We start from the raw sequence: 20,025 nt of genomic DNA, 5'->3' as shown, positions 1-20,025 counted from the left end.
TAAATTCCCCCTCAAAATTCTACATTTGAAAGTTGAATTACTTCAAACTTGAAACAGTTAATGCAGTCTTATTATGATCCATTACTTAGTGGCAAACACTTTTCTGCATCTACAGCAATCTAAGGAGTAACTCAACTAACAACAAAAAGGTACCACAGAACCTCTTTTACTAAGGTGACACAAAGCTGCAGAGTAACTGTGAAACGAGTCAAACAAAATTACAAAATGAATTTATTCCAAAGCTGTAAGGGAGCATTTACAGTTCAACAAGATGGTAAACAGGTGTTTCCACAAGAACTCACTGTGTTAAAATAGATAGGAAACTGGGGAAAAAGAATGTAACTACTTCTGAGGCCACAAGAACTTTGCACATCACCTCTGAAATACAGGAGTCACACAAAGAAAACTCACTCAAAATTCAGTGAGAAAAGAAGCAGCTAGTACCTAGTTACTAATCTAAATACAAGCTATGTTTAGGCTTTGGGATTACATTATTAAATCCCCTCAAAATACCAATTATAGCCTCAAGTGCAAAATGTCTTTTTTTTTCTCCCAAAAGCTTTTTACATATCTAGTGCCTATTTTCAGAGTGACATTTTGACCTCGCAAATTTCTCCTTCAAAGCTTTTAGCCAAGTTTCATGGTTTTAATGCCAAAACAGAGTTTAGCAGCTGGCATGTAATGAGAAATACAAAGTCAGTTCATGTGTCCTGGAATGTCCAAAGTTTCCTACCTACTGCTTCAGAATTAAGCAAAAATAGACTTTGAATTTAGCATCATCAACAATGTTTCCAACTTTGACATAATTTTGGTATTCCGTGCCTTCTGATTGTAGTGATAAATATCAAAGAGTGTTAATGAAAACACCTGAATCAGATTCACAAGCAAATACAAATGGAACTAGGGTGGGGAGACATCACCTGTGGATATCACTGGGCAAAAAAAAGGGAGGAGAAGTATTATTCACTTTCTAAAGCCTAAGGTATTTTACATCAACATGCTCTGAAACACTTAATTAAAATTTTTTTCTGATTTGACTTCTTTTTACTATATACTAATTTCTTTACAATGTTGAATGACCTGAGAAAATTTTGAGTGGTGAGAATAAAAAAAAAAGCATTGTGCTCTTACATTGTATTTTCTGGGTGCACACCAGTAAATAAAAACCTAAAGTTGCTATGGAAAAAATAGCATGGAATTGTTAACTTTTCCACCTGAATCGAACTATGTAGCTGGAATTTTTCAATGTTACCCAAAATACAATTTTATTTATATATTTTTAAATGCAGTTATTGGTTAAAAAAAAGAACCAAAACACACACACACACAAAAATCACAAAACAAGAAAAACCAACCAACCAACCAACCCACCCTCAAGTGCCAACTAATCCAGAAATCTGCATAAAACAGAAAAGAGCCAGAAACTTCTATGGTCCAGCTCCAGCCTATGAAGTTTAATCACTGCATCAGTCTTTACCCATTCCTGAAATAATTAATCATTTATTGTTTTGGTTTTTTATGCTATTCATTTACTGAGATTTCACGGCATAACTATATGCACATATTCATATTAAACATTAAAAATTAATTTTCAAAACATCACTTTTGTATTACAATGCACGGAGAAGAGTAGGATGTGCAAACCAAAAAACGCCACATTCTCCACATCTCTAAGTAAGAAGATTGCTTCATGCTACAAGCAGAATAGATTTTCAGCCATGTTGCAAACTTAAAAAAAACCAGCATGTATCTCATTCAATTCAATTAAAGAAGGTAAATCAAAGAAAATTTAACAATGGTACTCTTCTCCACATATTGCAAAATATGGTTACAGATGAGGAAAGGATTACTTCAGCTGCTAAGCTTATCTAACACGTATCTCTGTTGTCATGCCTTTCCTGTCCATTAATACATAAACTCAATTATATAGTTTCAGTTATGCAGTAGCTGACTTTTAGGTTAATATACAAACTGTCAAGATGCAGCTTTTGATGAAACATCTATGCTCTTTTCCAATTTTGAATCCTGAAGACACTTCAAAAGAAAGAACCCAAAACTGCTGACTGTAAGCATCCAAAAATACAGTTGTAGTTTCACTATGGACAAGTTGTAGTCCGTTAGAAAAGTAGATCATACATACAAAGGTATAAAGAACATTTAAGTCAGTCTCAATGAAGGCAGTCCTTGAAGAAAACAATGCTCCAAGCAAACTTGCTGAGTAGCACTTTCACTTTAGCCCTTCAGGGGCATGGAAGATTTAGCAGTCTTCTCAGTAGATTCTTCCTCGGCTGCGATTGCCACGTCCTCCCCAGCCTCTTCCTCGTCCACCCCGGAAACCACCTCTTTGCTCTGAAATAAGAGTCAACACTTTTTAGGTAGGTTTTATGCTGTATACAGATCCAAACTAATAGCAGGGTCTGGAGGTACTAAAGGGTAACTTCAGTCTCTGAGCCTGCTCATGGACCATGAAATTGCTGAGTTATTTTCTGATGGAAAATGGACCCCACTAATTTTAAAAGGAGGTCAGGAGAATGAGCCCATCTAAATTAAGTGCAGTCTTTCAGCATACTAATGCTGTGATACATAACTGTCCCTGTAATTTGGGACTATATTTAGGCCAATCCATCACCACAGAATTGAAAACTGGCTGCCTAGCTCTTCCTCCTGTTCAATAACACAATATTAATCTTGAGGTGTCAGTCTGATGTGCAACTAGTGATTTTATAGAATGATGGAAACCCAGAACTTTGTCTTTCTGTCCTTTCCTATCCTTAACATTAAGTTATCACCAGCATATTATTCTTTTTCCTGGGGCTGATATCATCATTCCATTAAAAATGCTAGCTAGAGATGGATACCACACAAATATTTGTACACTCTAGAAAGTTTTTCCTTTCTCTTTGTTAAGAACAAATCTAATCACAGAAAAAAAATCCCCAACACCACAAACCCTAATAGTTTATATAGTTTCTTTGGATTTATTTGAAAATGTGCCAAACCCTCATTCCCCTTCCATGACTTCTCTTCATGTACAGTCTTAAAATACAGTTTATACTGATCTACAGAGAGAATTGCATGCTGGTTTTAAAGGCTACAGGAATCAGAAGCTGACAGAGGAGGCTGAAGCATCTCACTAACAAGAAACAGTAGCAAGCAATAAAACATTTCTGTTTGAAAGCTTCCCAATCTTTAGACCTGCAGGATTACAAGCTTATCTTAAAAGACACAGGTGTGTTACCTGAAGTTTAGAAAAAGAAATTTGCAGATGGTGTTATCTCTTCTCTTTGCTTTATGTATCTACCAATGCTTTATATTAGTTTTTCAACCTGTGGGTGTGTGGGTGACAATTTGTCATAGCAGACTCTTTACCTGCCAGAGGTAGGACCAATGGGCCTACAGGAAAGTCAGGGATAGGCTGCTGCCATTGCTGGGCCTACTCATCCAGTCTGCAACTGCTCTTGTGCTTCACCCAAAAATATGACTTGCAGAAAGGCAGATTCAGTGTCACTGGGAGCACAAGGACATGACTGTGCAGGCACAGTGAATCTCACAATTCCCAGAATTTCTGGATCAGGTCTGCAACACCAGCAATGGCTGTAATAGTAATGGAGCACAGGTCCAGTCGTATGACAGGAGCTGACCCAGCTCTGCCGCTTGCTGTAACTGGCCTGTTCAATGGGAAACTGGTGCACTATGTGTCATAACAGAGAACACAACAGTGAAATTACTAACTCTGGGTATTAAAACACTACTAAAACTAACTTGCAAATTATATAAGTTATAGGCTGGTAACATTCACTGCAATACATCAACAGCTAGGAAGAGACCATCACAAACAAAAACTCATGACAGTACAATTTGATCTTCCAAGGTGTGATATTTATTTGCCCCACCCCAAGATACAACTGTCACTTGATAAAGTTTTTCCAAGCTGCCTAACTTACCGTAAGAAAAACTACCCAGGTTACTGCTGTATTTTCCACTGGGAGGATTATATATTTGCCTGGCATCCCTTTTTGGTCCTGCTGAAGCTTTCTTTGGGGGTGAACTCGAGGTTGTATCTTCACTTGCTCTTTTTTGACTGACAAAAGAAAACAAAAACATATCATTACACCCTTGTGGTGACAAGTACACTAACAGCAGTTCAGCCACAAAGATTAACCACTGGAAGCCAGCAGCAGCCAATGATGATAGCCTGAACAGTAGTATCTCAAAAAAGCCTCCAGTTGATTCAGTTTTTAGTATCCCTAAAACAAGACTAAGAACATTTCTCCACAGCCACAGGATGGGTGTTATTTTTGATGTGAAACTTTAGCTCACATACTGTCTATATTGTACAGACACAGCTTGGGAGGTTAATTTTTACTGTTTACAAAATAAACCCCACTGTTTTATTACATGAAGAACTCTTACCTTACATCTGTCTTCTGTACTGGTTTCCAGGACAATGTAACTGTACTTTTGTAAGAAGGAGGAATGTGGAAAAGATCCTAAGGGAGGCAGAATTGGACAGTTTATTCTACAGTTAAACTAATGTTGATTGCACTTCAAAATTTTAGCTACTTACTGAGACTCCAGAATAACCACTACTTTCCAGTAATTTTAAACCCTTTAGTCCCATGGCAGACACAGAAGGCAGTAGTTTACTGCCTTATCCAGATGCCTTTACTAGGAAATTCAAGCAGCATTTATCTTAGCAGATTAGTGTCTTACACTGACCAAATAGAGAATCATAAATTAGTTTGGGTTGGAAGGGCTGTTTAAATACCGTCTACTTCAGTGACCCTGCAATGAGCAGGGAGATCTTCCACAAGATCAGGCTGCTCAGACCCCCATCTAATACAGCCTTGAGTGTTTCAAGGAATGGGGCATCTACAGAGAAAGCACAGGCTTCCTCTCCTTCCCTGTACACATCAAGCATCTTACCATGAACTACAGTGCCTCCTGCTGGAAGACATCTGATATCCCTATGATGGTACGAGATAGGCTTCTCAATATGGTAGACCAAATTTTTGGTTTATTGTGAGTGAAAGTGAGATTGAAGAAAGAGAGGAAAAGGGGGTTAGAAGACATCAGAATGGTTTCATGGGCTCCAGATGAAAGTCTCTTTCTTGCAGCCCATATCTTCTAGGCTTTTTGGAGAAACAGGTTCTGTACAGAAGCTTGCTTTGCCTCCTCCCTCCTTTACACCTCCTTCTACCTCTTTGAACTATTCCGTACTCCTCACTGAGAGGAGTACTCTTCACATTCACTGTAGGAAAGGGAAATGACAAGAAAATCCAGAGACCTCTAAAGAAGCAAGATGATCTTTTCCTGGGGACACTAGTGCTGCAAGAAAGTGTATCCACACCTCATCCCAAGAGCAGTAGCAGCAAAAGCTAACCTGCTTGCAGGACCAACAAGATCCACCTCTTCAGAAAATAAATCAGCACCATCAACTCTGAGCTGGCTACCACCAACTAACACAATACACAATAACACAATACAACTTGGTTGAAAAATATTCCTTTCTTCTGCATAAGTTACTCTGCTGTGGGAATTTAGTTCTTCATAATGTGAGGACTTACCTTAATTAAAACATTAATGTTATTGGTTATTTTCAAGGCAACCACTTTAATCTTGTTCTGTAAAAAAAATAGAGTCACTGAGCATCTAGTAGCTTTATGCCAACCTCATTTCATGATGTCCTAACATTAAACTGCTCTTCCTAGTGAATTTCTATAGTAACAGTGGTAGTGAAAGGTGTGTACACTTCCAAGTTTTTATCACAGCTGCTTTTAAGGTTCTTGTAGTTTCATATTAACTAGCTGCTTTTAATGCTCCAGTGTAGCTCCCACTGTTTTGTTTTTTTTTCTCAACATATGAAAATTTCCCCTTCAAAACAAAGCCCAGAGCACAAACCAAATACATGTGGCTGCAACAAGCAGCTAACAGTGGTAACTAAATCATCTTCACTTGCAAAATGTAGCATAAGGTAACATGCATTTGCAATGATGTTAGCACTATCATTCCCTTAATCTATTTGCGTACTTAAAACTGACTGCAGCCTATTAATATGTCCCAACAGTTCTTTCAGTAGGCGCAATGAGAAGAATCAGAATTCCTGAACAATTCTTACCTCCTCTGTTTTCAAAGCTTCTCCTGTTTTTCCTTGAAGTGCCAGACGAAGCTGTCGAATGTACACCTGCAACCCTCGAGCAAAATACTGTAGCCTAAAACATTTAAAAGCAATGCCTTAGTAAAATTTACATAGTCCTGTAGAAATAAAAGCATAAGCAAAGGGAAGCTGTCATCTTGTTTCTTCCCCCTTAGAAGAAATGCTCAAAATAAGTCTTCCATTGATCTGATTTGTGCTTCTTTAGCATCAAGACAATAACTCACATTTTCATAGAGTCAGAGAACTATAAAGGTTAGAAGAGAACTACAGGATCAGCTAGTCCAACTGTCACACCTAAACCATATCCCCACATTCAGTGGCACATTCACATGCCTCTTGAACACTTCCGAAGACAGTGATTCCACTACCTCCCTGGGCAACTTATTCCAGTGCTCAACCACTCCTTCAGTAAATTTTTTTTCTCTAGTATTTAATCTGATCCTTTCTTGGTGCAACATAAGGCCATTTCCTCATCCTTTCAGTTGAGACATGGCAGAAGAGACTGACGCCCACCTCACCTCAGGCAGTTGTAGAGGGCAATGAGCATCCTTTTTTCCAGACTAAACAGTTCCTACTCCCCCATCAGACGTGTGCTCCAGACCCTTCCCCAGCTCCACTGCCCTTCTCTGGACATGCTCCAGCACCTCAGTGTCCTTCTTGTAGTGAGGGGCCCAAAACTGGACACAGCACTTGAGGTGTGACCTCACCAGTGCTGAGTCCAGGGCGACAATCACTGCCCTGGTCCTGCTGGCCACATTATCCTTGATACAGGTCTGGATGCTGCTGGCATTCTTGGCCGCCTGGGCACACTGCTGGCTCATACCCAGCTGGCTATCAGCCAGCACCCCCAAGCTCCTTTCTGCTGATCAGCTCTCAAGCCACTCTGCCCCAAGGCTGCAGTGCGATGTGGGGTAGTTGTGGCCCAACGGCAGCACTCAGCACTCCACCTTATTAAATCTCATGTAGTTGTCCTCAGCCCATCAATTCAGCCTGTTCAAAACCCTCTGCAGAGCCTTCCTACCTTTCAGCTGATAAACACTCCCACACAACTTGGTGTTGCCTGCAAACACTGAGGATGCAGCCAATCTCCTCATTCAAATAATCGATTAAGATGTTGAACAAGCCCCAGTGCTGTGCCCTAGGGAACCCCACTAACACTTTTTAATGAACACCTTGTAACGGAACATCAACACTTGCCTCTAAATCATTACCTGATTTTGAAGTCTTTCAATTTCTCTGCATTCAGCTTGGCTGTGAGGAAGTCTGGAAGTTTGCGACCCAGCTGATGGAAGCTATACAATAAACACTCCACATAACTGAATTGCAACTTGGGTTCTTCATTGCCAGCATTTTCCCCATTTTCTGCTTCCTCTGGAGGAAGGGGCATATACTCCTGAAGAGCAGAAAGGAAAACAAATACGTGAGACACATTTATGCTGACTTCTCTTTCACAGTGTTTGAACTGGATGGTTTATCTGTGCTGACAATTTGAAAAGTATCCACCTACACTATTGAATAAAGCTCTGGTGCAGGTGGTTTGCCTACACTTCTGTGGCTCGACTCAAAGGAAATACCTATGGTGGCACTACTGCCACAGGAAGCAATAATGTACTGCACCAATGCTTCTGGAATAGTGTTGAATTTGCTTAGAATAGTCAGTGCAGATACAGTATTTAATGAGATCAACATGAGTCTCTCATGACTATGAAATTTAAAAAGAAAAAACACACATGAGTTTACAGGACTAAAAACATTATTCAAGTAACAACTTTATCTACAAAGGCTTTAAATTGTAAAATTATGTTCAAACTTCTATCAGTGGACAGGACTATCTCTGAAATAGCCACTTCAGAAAAAGGATAAAGAGATGAATACATAAAAATAACTTGTTTTGATGAAAACTTATTTTCTTAGTGTTTTACATGAATAAAAATCATATTAGTCTTACCAGTAATTTATCAAACAGCTTCTTCAAATTTGACTCAAGCTTTTCCATATCACCACAAAATGAACTCATTTCAGCAAGAAGCTTCAAAACCTACAGATAAGGATAGCCAGGTTTTTGTGTGTGAACTGAAAGTATACAATCTTAACATTCAACCTAAAATCAATTCTCACATCACTATGGCTGGCACAGTAGAGGCCAGCTATTACAACCAAATCCCTCCCAAACTGCAGGAAGGAATACAAGGAAGTACATGCCTAATTTGTTTTTCCTGTCTGTCAAGAGAACCACAGGTTTGTGTGTCTAATCCCAACAAGCATTAGTCAACAAGCAAACAAAACTTCATCTCCCACATCTGTAGCTCAGCTCACCTTCAAGTAAGAGCCACAGAGATCTAACTGAAGCTCTAGCACTGATTAATGTCAACAAAATTACAGACATTAAGCCACTCCCTTAGGAGGCTAAATTAGCACAAACTATGCAGCCATCATTTCAGTAAATGCTATGTGCTTAAAAAAAATTGAGAGTAATATAAAAATGATTACACTGATCTACTTATTCTACCTTGCTTCAAAAGCTTGGAACAGATGACACATGCTTTAAAAGGCAATGCTCAGTCATGCCTCAATAGAGCTAATGTTTTTTCTAGGGCAGCTACTTTGCCTACAAGCCAAGATATGAAAACTACTTGAGGAAAGAGATTGTGATTTTTAAAATAGCTGTCTTTAGGACTGTTATTAGCCACTATTTGGAAGATGTTTTAGCTTTGGCTTACCTCTAACTGGATATCAAGACCTTCCACTAGAGTAGTCAAAGAGCTGAGGTTTGGCAGAACATGCTCACAGAAGTAAGTAACAAACTTTGTAGAATGAACATTTTTCTGAAAAAAAAACCACAAACAAACCATTACACATTATTCATGTTACTCTTGAGTCTTTTTTCCCATCACCCCTCCATCCTTAAAAAAGCCTGCCTCACAACTGTACCTTAAAGCTTTATTAAACTTCCCTCTTATTCCTAAGACACAGACCTCCTTGAAGGTAACCTAAATTCAGAGGATGTCCACAACAGCAGCTGAAAAGATTGCTTGCAACCCAAGTATAGGCCCGTAAGTGCTGCAATTGCCTGGTACTAGACTTGAAATAATCAAATTAATACAAAATAACGCAAGACTCTTGTCCTAATTCACTGTAACATCTTAAATTTGTAAAGAGAAGAGAAAAACACGAGATATCTTTGCATTTGGAGGCTTTAAGGATGTTTCCAACATTTGGATACATCAGAGGTTAAAGGTGGAAAAGTACTGATTTGTGGTCTTTCAAACATAATCATTGGGAACACTGAAGCCAAGCTCCAGCCATTAACTTTCCTCAGTACCTCTCATGCAAAGTAAACAAATACATACTGAGAACAATGGCACTGCCTGCCGAGTGCACTGCAGCAGTCTGTCCACACAGTCCGTATCTGATGGATTGAACGTTTGTTCCAGGTCAGCCTGTTCAGCCACTAGCTCCACCAGTTGTTGCCTCCCACTGACTGTCTGTAAGCTTTTTAATCCAGACAATATTTTCATGAACAGAACAAATTCCTCGCCTGTCACATCTTCTAGAACCTTAACAGAAAAACAGAAAACATATTTCTGTGGTGGTAATTTGCAAACCTCCAAGTCAAACTTACTGCATTTGAAAAGGTAAAGTGTGCAAATATTTAGCATTTAGTTATTTAAAAACACAAGTTTGAAGGAACACATGAAAACATTCAGTAAAATTGAATGCACCTACAAATTAAAGCATGTGTCATCAAGCTGTTCATAGGTAACAGGTTTTTTTAACTCTAAACTTAAGAACAAACTCCTATCTAACAAAAATCAAATGCTTCAGGCAGAATAAAACTTAAACAAGTATCTACTCATTCCTGGTTGTTTTAAAACTTTTCACATCTTTCTCAGCTTAGGGAATGCACAGAAATCCCGTAAGATTCCACAAGGACAAATGCCAAATCCTGCACCTGGGATGAACTAACTTCCCTGCATCAGCACATGTAGGGGACTGACTGGCTGGGGAACTGCTCTGCTGGGAAGACTGAGGGTTCTGGGGCACAGCAGGCTAACACAAGTGACAGCAGCATTCCTTGGGTGACAAGCAGTGTTCTGGGCTAAGGACAAGAGCACAGACTAAGGGAAACAAAGGGACAGAAGACTGACAGGTCCTTGGCTGGGTTCTCATCTGACCAAATCTGGAATACTGCACCTAGTGTTGGGCTCCTCTGTATGAGGAAGCGCTTGATAAGGTTTAGGAAGGCAAATCAACAAGGTGATCTGTGTCTGGAGCACATGAGCTGTGAGGAGAACCTAAAGTAATCAGGCTTTTCCAGCCTAAGGGAAGAGAGCTGTGGGTGTGGCAAACCAGCTAATTTTCCAACACTTCAGAGCAAGACACCACCCATAGCAGCCAGGTTCTTTGATGAGGTAAACATGGCTGGAATGAAACAATGACAAAACTAAAATGGGAGTTTTCAACAGGATAGAGGGGAAAAAAAAATCTGTTGGGGACAATTGAACATTGAAGCTGGCTGCCCATAGAGTACAGGAACTCTCCTTTGCTAAAAGGCTTTCAAAACCCAGCTGGAAAAACCACTGAGACTGATCAGAATTCAGCTGAGCATGATTCACTGAGCAGATCAATCTCTCAAAGACCCTTTCCAATGTGAACGATTGTGTCCAATTCTAATCAAAGTCACTCTTAAAACATTAAAAGAGCCATGATTTCAACATTACCACAAAAAAATGCTGCAAACTTTGGAGTATATCAGAATAGGTAAACACAAGATCACATTTGTACAGTGCTCAAATAGACCTCCAAAGCAACACCAATGATAAGGGATGGTTGAACAATACTTCAGTTTGAAGTGAAATCAGGCACTCACCTTCTTTGATTCAGTCAATATGAACTCTTCCACCTCCTTTGTCATCACTTCCTCTGGTAAGGTTTTCAGTTTTGTAGAAAGGAACTTAATGGCTCTCTCTCTCACAATATCCTCTCCCTGAAGAATCTGACTGAATAAACCTCCCAGAGTCCCTGAATGAAGAATAAATCGGGTAACACAAATTATTTTAGAAGTTATGACCTGCACTTTTTAGGCAGAAGGAACAAGTTTCATCTTTTAAGATTCCATGACACATTTTAAAATAACTGCTATACTAACTTTTAAAAAAATTTACAATTATCACGTATCTTGACATAAAAATCCACACTTTTTTAAGTCTGTATGATTCAGATTCACAACTAAATTCAGTACTGTTGGCAAAACCAAAAAATTAGAGTGTGTCTCACTTTTTCACTTAAAAATTAAATTAAAAATTAAAATTAAGTCCTGTTCTCATCCTACCACAGACTGAGGAGTGTTTATAAAAGCCATGTATAGAAAACTGTATCCTTTACCTTTAGCATCCATCTTAAATATACTAAGCAAGGCATTGTTCACCAAATTGAATTCTGCAGAATCATCTGGAGAGAGAAAAACAATTAATATACATCCACTCGAAATGGAAAAGTAAGAGAAGAAAAACAAAGACTGCTAATACTCCACAGGAAGTATTCTGTCCTCAGCATTTAGCTATAAACAACATAGCCTATATTTTTTAAAAACTATTAGACTGAGGAAGTTCAAAGCCATGATTATGGAAGTTGGAAGCAAAAAAAAAAAAAGGTATTTGTCGCTTTAGTCTCTCTGTCAAAAGTAAACCTTGAAACTTGATAGGACTGAAAACTTGAAGGGAAGTTATTAATCTATATATTTGAGTTACTTTAATAAACAAGCTAATTTTCCCTTAATTAATGTAAAATAAGCAGTTATTTATTTTTAAACTCTTAAATAATCAACAATATTTCTATGTGGCAACTATTGCTCTCTTAAACCAAATGTAGAATGGTGTAAATCTCAAAAAACCCAAACCAAAACCTAACTTCTGAGATGCCCAGAGTCTTAACCATACAGTTTTAAAAGAAGTTTGAACACCTAATATTTAGCACTTTATAACTCACTGAGATTAAATGTATATTAAATTCTGAATTTATCCCCAAAATATTTATTTTGTGCCAAAAATGCAACTGTATGGAACAAAATGCCCTCAGGCTTTTTCAGGTTCTAGAAACTGGATCAGAAATTCAGTAATTCTTTTTCAGAAAGCACTTTGCTGCAGTCCATAACTGGAAGGTTCCCCCCCTTGCCTTTTTCTAAGATGCTTTCAGAGAACTTGAATGAAAAAAAAAATTGAATGAAAAAAAATTTGTTTTATTTAAAATAAAGATTTTCAGTTTAGATTAGAATAGTTAGTGACTAATTAGAATAATTAGTGACCTTTCAGGAGAAGCAGCAACCTAACTGTACAGCAAATATAAAGCAGGAGAAAAAGAACACAAAGACATGAAAAGCACTGGGATAAATTATGAATCAATGGAAAATGTTTTACAAAGCCAAAATTGTATACATATTTAGGTGTGCCATGGGGAGATCAGCCAGGATATGTCTCCTACCTGACTGCAGAAGCTGGGTCAGTATGTCTGCTACCCGAGGAAGATTATCTCCAGTGGCAAACTGAGGCAATTCCTTGATTGCTTGTCGACGGATCTGTCAAAATTGTCAATAATGTAGAAATTTAAAAATTTTAAAGATTTCAGGAATTACGTTAACATCCCAAATCCCCCTATCTTGACATATTTATGAAAAAAATAATGTCTTTTTCTTAGATCTAGGCAGCACTGGAAAAAAATCAAATTCAAACAGCACTCCTGTTCACAAAATCATTCCGAAAATCAACAAAATAAAGGCTGGAATGTGTGTTGTTAATGAGTTTTATTTACTAACAGGAAGGATAGTTCTACAGTTGTGCAAATGACAGGGGTAAACTCTAAGGTTTGTTCCCAGCACTGAAAAAAATCTTTGAATGATCTGTCCAAATCCCTTAAGACCTGATAAGCAAGGATGCTTCAAGAGTACGGCTTCTACCAGCACCACAGAAGCAGCATGAAGCATCTCAAGAAGCATAACAGTCAGAATCACATCCCTGTGGCTCTCAGGTGCAAACAAGATTCCATCTCCCAGCAGTATTTACCAGGATCAACTACCACAAAGCGCCTTTTGATAGGAAAACATGTGAATACTATTCAAATAAACTGTAAGTTTCTTCCTACAGAGTTATTCCTCTGATCAGTGGTGGGAACTAAAAAAGAGAAATGAAAACATGCATCTTCCCAAACCATCACACAATAAATTAAATGCAAGAATACAATTAAATTTATGATTTCCAAAGACCAACCCTCCCCTCCCAAAAGACACAGCCCATTAAACAAAAAGAGAAAAAATAGCAAAATATAAATTCAAATTATCAACTTGCTACAAGGTTCTTATTCTTACAGAAACATCTTCATCCTCACAGAGGTCCAACTGGGCATTGATAGCTGAGTCAGCTAGCTCAGGAAAATGCTTGAAAAACTTAGGAATAAACTGGGCTGCAAGTCTCTTCTCCTTGGCACCTCCTTTCACACCATCCAAGATCACCTGGTAGGCATCCTTATGCTGAAAGAACAAAACAAATACATTTCTTATAAAGAACTATATTCTCTTAGACTGATATATCCATGCCAATTTGGTAATATTCGCCTCTGTTGCTTGGCTCCTGTCTGTTCAAGCGTGTACCACTCCAGCTGCCAGGCCCAAGGCTAACACCTCTTGCACACTGTGATTAGATTAGTGCAAGGAATTCTATGATCACTGCCACTGAACTTTGCCAGTTTTTCAAGGAGTTTCTACCTTTTGTATGGTCATGTATTGTCTTTGAAGTAGAGATTACCTTTCCCAGTAACTGTGCCACTGTACATTTTGTTAACATACACGGTGCTAAAGTATCTCTGGCATTGATTCAAGTAGTTAAGTTCACCTGCAATCTCTGGTATCTATTCAGGCAGTTAACCTGGGATGAAATACAGTGCTTGGAAAAACTATTGAGGGAAACTAGATTAAAAAAAAAAAAATCCCAGAAACCTTGTTTCAAATATAGGAATATATATTCCAAATATAGGAACAAACACTTCAGCAACAGTAACATATACTCTAGCTGCTCCAGCTAGAATCACACAGGTGCTTCTGATTCTGTGCCTGCAGGACTGAAACTTTAAATTAATTGAAGTCTTTGTTGTGGTTAGCTGTGTGTTTGTGAAATAGAAGTCACCATTACTGGGATACTAGTGGAAATCAGGATCTTCTAAGATTAATTTTTCTCATGGTTGTGAAAAAGAATGCTTAAAACAGCTTATCCTACTTTGAACTGCAACCCTGATAGCACAGGATACTTTCTTTGCTTTATTTACATTAAATTTTCCAGAGGCACATATATCATCACCACTACTCCACACAAAAGTTATCCCATAGTAAATACAGATACTAATTTACATAGCAGTACACTGTATTAATGCCCTCTAAAGCAAACTGCATTTTAAAATTTAGTGCCCACGCCCCTGAAGCACTCCCTACAGCTTGTTGATAGCTCTGTGTTGCCAGAATCTGGAGTGGGATACGGATCTGGATGAAAAATAAGCAGTGAAAGAATTGGTTGCCTTTCAGCTGATCCACGTCACCACCCAGTTCACTCTGTAGTTGGGCCAATGCAGTGCACTCAGCAGCAAAGGCAGGAATGACCCAGCACAAACTAGCAATGAAAACACACATCATTACAGACATGAGTTCTCAGGCTGCACGTTAAGAACAAGTTCTGTTGTAGAACACATAAAACTTAATGCATATGAAAAAGCATTCATGCAGCAATGGAACAGAGTAGCCTGCGTTCCCTCCATTTGCGTTCCTGCATGCTAATTACTCCTACCAAGTAGGCAAAATACAGCTCAGGCAGGAGTTTGTTTCACCTGTACCTGGCAGCATGGAATGCTGTAGAAAAACCACGGGCAACTACAGAAGCAGTGTGATCCTTCTGTTCTGTGCATTCCCTTCCTCTTTACAAAGGAATGTCCTAAACTGGAGACAAGTGTCCAGACCTTTGTCTCTAGTAACTGTTAATTGATCAATCATCCATTAACTTAGTTCTTGAGTCAATTCATACCCTACAGTGCCCTGTGACAAGTTTCACAATGCATTATGAAAGAATATTTGTCTTCCTCTCTATTTTCATCCAGCTTCTTAATAGTTTTTTTCAACTTCTTACCTTCATTCCACTTGTGGACACCTCATACCTGAACCCCTTTCTCAGCTGAAACACTCTAAGCTCAATACTTCCAGTCTTTTAAACTACTTCTCTTGATATCATAACTTCTACTAGTCCCCATGCCCGTGTTCCATGTTTCTTTATTTGAGACATGGTGACTATGACTTTTTGCAGAAAGAGATCATGTTCATAAACACTAACATGTTTATGTTAAGAGATAATAAAACACTAAGTGAGATAAAACTGATGAACATGGAATGAGCCATGTTCATCATGGCTTCTCAGAATGCAAAAATTGGGAGACATCAAGGAAGATTATGAAATGACAAATTCAAAGAGGTAATTCCGTCACAAAGGTTAATGAAATAATGAAACATTTTAGCACACAACCTTTATGTGCCAGAAGCACATTCAGTTCAACAAAGCATCAGAAAAGTTCACTGAAGAACAACCCCACAAGCTATGCTGGTTACAGAGACACTTCCTCTGGGAACCCAAAAGCTGCAGAGGGGCAAAGCTGGGAATGTGCTTTAGGAATCCTCATTCTATACTTACCTTCCGAGGATCTTATACACCATCCCTGTCACACCTGCATTTCTTAACCACCCTGGAGTTGGCTCTATCTAAGATGGCCATTCCTTCCTCACAATGGCTACTCACAAGAATCAAGGTGAGATGAACCGCACATTTCTAAAGTGCCAAGGTACATAGTACATTTTATTTGCACTTTGTTTTTGGTTCTGAGGTTTCTCTGGACTGTCTGTAAGGATGCTTTGTTTCACTACGGCATAACCGCACAAGCAAAGTGAACGGACATGAATTAAAACGAAAAAAAGAAACTTCAGCACCCCCCTGCCCCCAATCAACCACCAAATCATTTGTTTTCTTAAAGAACTTTCTAAATGACCTCGTATAAGCAGCGTTCTTGTTTAGCTTAAAATGCATGATTAGATACAGAAATTGCAAAAATACTTCCCTATTTATTGATATTACGACCAAAACAACAACAAAAAAGTATCTTCTGCTTTTTCAGGAGGCGATTTGGGAAAATGAGGAACTGATGCAATTCCAAAACTAACTAACCATAGTATTTTCTATTGGTAATATTCTAAGTCATCCTCTTTTCTTGAATAATTCAATAATAGCATCAACAAACGTTTATATAAATAAATAAGTAAATATAATGTATAGAAAATATATATAAATATATAAACAGACATTGCCAAGATTTTACAGAAAAAAAATCAGTCGTAAGGGTCAACCTTAAGTTCTTGCATCAAGGAAGAAAAAACCCAAAGGCTACGGGCAGCTTTCAAACCGTAAGACCTCAGCTTCCCACAGCAAACCTTTTAGCAAGACAACCCTGCCAGACGCCCTCCGGATCTGCAAGTGCGCTCGATCTGCAAGTGCGGTGTCAAACATTTCAAGGCCTGAATTCACCAGTCGAAATTCCCCGCCCCCTTGCGAAAAACAGCCTGACTAGCCAAGAACTAGTTAATATCCGCGACGCCACATTTAAAGGAGAGCTGCCGACACGCCGCGGATGCTGCAAAAGCGACGGGAGCTGCAGCAGTCCTTGCAGGTCCCCGGGCGCGCTGCTCGTTTCCACCCGCCCCGCGCCGCCGCGGGCCTGGGGAAACCCATGCCGAGCACAGCCCCGGCGGCTTGCCGGCTCTGCGGCGAGGTGAGCAGCCCCTCTGACGGCACCCCGGCCCGCCCGCCCCGCCTCGGCCCGGAACACCCCGCGGCGACGCTACGCAAGCCCGAGGCCTATCGAGGCCTTGCAGGCCGCAGCCACACCGCACCTGGCCCGCCGTCTCCGTGGCGTCAGCAAGGATGCCGTAGTTACGGTAGAGCTCCTCCACGGTGGGCATGGCGCGGCGGGGAAGGGGCAGAACCGCCGAAACACCGAACGCGCCGCTAACGCCGCCGCCGCCCCCGCTCCGGCCGCCGATCCCGCTCGGGCCGCGTCGTCAGCACCAGCGAGGCGCCAGACCCAGAGCGGCCGCGCGCCGCCGCCCGCGCGCCGCCCCCTGGCGCTGGGAGGTGGCACGGCAGGGCCGGGGGCCGCGGGGGCGCCCAGCGCGCCGAGCCCCGCAGCGCCCGGCCCGAGCGGCTGCTCACCGCCCCCTGCCTTATCCAGCACAGCCTCGGGTGCGCGCTTGTGCTCACAGGCGCGCCATGGACTTCATCTCTAGCGGCTGTTTCTCCCCACCCCGGGCCTTTCTTCACACTCATCCTTTCCTTGACTGATGAGTTCTCCCAGCGCCTCGTTTCTGTCCTGTACGACTACAACACAACTGCTGTTCCTTTTTGTCTGTCCTATACAATTACAATGGAAGATGCTCGGGAAGTGCTTGTTGCACGCTGAGCTCCTAGTACCAGACGGAGACTGCTTTTCTGTGATTTGGTGACTTGCATCTTTTCCTGCAGAGGAAGATGCTCCCTAATTCCAGAAACCAAGGTATCTGCAACTCATGCCAATGACAGCAGCATGTGTTCATTAGACTCTAGTCCCCAAATACAAATTGTGGCAAAAGTTTTAAGGCTAAGGTAGCAGTGTCTTCTCCTCATATCTCAATACACTTTAACGTCCTGCAAATTTCACAGGCACTTAAAATGAAAGAGGATTCCCCTTATGTGAATCTGAGGCTGAACGAAGCAAAGCACTGGACTTTTCTTTAATATCCTTCTCAGCAGCATGAAGGATGCTGTTAGAGGCATTTGAAGCTCCAGCCTGTCTCCAGAGTCCATGCTGGTAGACTGCATGCAGCAGGGACGTACAGCAGCATCAATCATTTGCCACCTTTTGTTTTTCCTCTATTCAGTGTTTCAGCCAGTGGCCGTAGTGACAGCATCAGTCACCTTTGTCCCCTTCCCTGAATTGGGGCTCAGTGCCTTTATCTGTCCACTGGTGGATTCATGTCATTCCTGTATACTGTGATGGGGTCTGAGGGTGTGGAGATCTTATGGCTGCTGTCAGATCCAAGAGAGCTCTAACCACATCCTGTCCCTTGGTGTGCTTGTGGCCACTTACCCAAAATAATCTTAAAAGAATATGCTGAATAATCTTAGTAGTGGGAACAAAACACAACGTGAGAGAAGAAATATTTTTAATATAACAAAAGACTGTTAGGAGAACCTGTCATTTTCTAGGGAGGGAGAGCTTCCTCAGACAGACTGGTGGATATTAAGAGATGTCAATCTCTTGTCCTCTAGCATTTTACAGGCAGCATTGCATCTGAATGCAGATTTTAAAATTCATTATAATAATCTTTATCAGCACTTCCACGGCAAGCTTTTACAACTTGGCCAGAAAAGGGGAAAGATAAGCATCTCATTTAACTGCTTTTTACTTTCCCTTCTGAAGTGTCTATATAGATGGAGCTGCCTTGTTATCTCCTTTTCTTGCTTTTTTTCCTCAAGAACACTCTATCAAACTGTGATTACGTTCCATAGGAAGCATGGATAAATATGCAGCATTTTTGCATTGTTGTATGTATATATGACAGTTGTGGAGAGAAAAAAGAAGTAAGCATGAATGAAAATGGTTATAAGAGGGGCTGTGTACCTTCTGGGAAAGACTGGCTCTGCATTCCACAGCAGAGCAGAGGGGGTACTTCAGACACTGGAGAGTGATGGAAATGAACTCCAGTGTTGGACTTTGGCTGCATGGCGGGGATATTAACTGGTAGGGTGAGATGGTAAGCAACTTCAAAATGCTATGACAGCATTATATATTTTGTTACAACTAACTATTTTAATCACATTTTTATAACATCTATTACAGGCCTTGGAATTATACCTTTCCAACTTCTGTAGCAGTGATACATTCAGCTGTTGTCATTGTCTTTCTAACGAACACACAAAATGAAAAGGGGTATACAGGGCCACATTAAAAAATTGTTTTCTCTGAGGTTTGTTCTGTTTCCATCCTTTGATCCTGGAATTTTATTTCCTTAACTATTTCCTTGTTTCTTTACATCTTTCGTTTCAATTTTTCTCTCCTTACAAAAATTTCTGTTTTCTAGTATTTACTTTTCACCTACTTATGAAATATATATATTTTTTGTAATGGACCTGTTTAAAATTAATCACCGTTAGTCTTTAGCTTTTATACAGAAGGAAAATAAATGGAGAACTGATGGTGTTACATGTTTGGAAGAAATTACTTTTCAAAGTTAGTCATTGATCTCTTTGTTAAAGCTGTGATGTTTTGAAAATGCAGCTTTAGGAACCCAGAAGCTTGAAATGCACATTTGAGAATGACACAGCTTTTTCAGACTCTGCAGCGCAAATCTCATATTTTCACAAAACAGGGTTAATCTGGCCATCAGTCAGGATTTTTCTCTTTTTTTCATCTCAATCTCTGCAAACCCAAGCATGTGGAGGTAACCCTGTGGTAAGTTTGATAATGAAGTGGTGTCATTAGACATTTGACTTCCTTTCTGGTGCATAAATCAAGTACTCTGGAATCACTGCAGGTTCTCCAGAGGAAAAAATAATTTACTTGTGAAATTAATGAAGTTTTCTGTTTTCCTCTGAGGAAAAAAATTACTATTCCTATCCCACAAGTGCACTGGTCTTTGGTGGAGGACTGGGTTCAGACAAAGCCATAGTTGGGGCAAGAAAAGACTTCCATTATGACAGAAGGAGAAGACGTTCTTAATGAAAACTTCACACTGGAATAGTGGTTTAATCCCATGA

At 40.0% G+C, this 20,025-nt stretch overlaps 1 protein-coding gene across 1 annotated transcript; it reads right to left on the bottom strand.

Moving 5' to 3' along the window:
- Positions 1–214: 214 nt before the first annotated feature.
- Positions 215–17,264, bottom strand: API5 (apoptosis inhibitor 5). Its single transcript, XM_005522402.3, has 14 exons — positions 17,124–17,264; positions 13,518–13,679; positions 12,638–12,731; positions 11,543–11,608; positions 11,028–11,179; positions 9,508–9,714; positions 8,878–8,982; positions 8,106–8,195; positions 7,369–7,550; positions 6,119–6,212; positions 5,568–5,624; positions 4,414–4,490; positions 3,945–4,081; positions 215–2,349 (listed from the first exon to the last, which is right to left on the bottom strand). The coding sequence occupies exons 1-14, from the start codon at positions 17,190–17,192 to the stop codon at positions 2,270–2,272; spliced, it is 1,572 nt and encodes a 523-aa protein (XP_005522459.1). The 5' UTR covers positions 17,193–17,264; the 3' UTR covers positions 215–2,269.
- Positions 17,265–20,025: the final 2,761 nt, after the last annotated feature.

The sequence above is a fragment of the Pseudopodoces humilis genome, chromosome 7 (assembly GCF_049639895.1).
Source record: "Pseudopodoces humilis isolate 2021_Gansu_Grassland_sample_001 chromosome 7, ASM4963989v1, whole genome shotgun sequence".
Taxonomy (NCBI): Eukaryota; Metazoa; Chordata; class Aves; order Passeriformes; family Paridae; genus Pseudopodoces; species Pseudopodoces humilis.
This window is presented reverse-complemented; position numbering and strand designations above follow the sequence as displayed.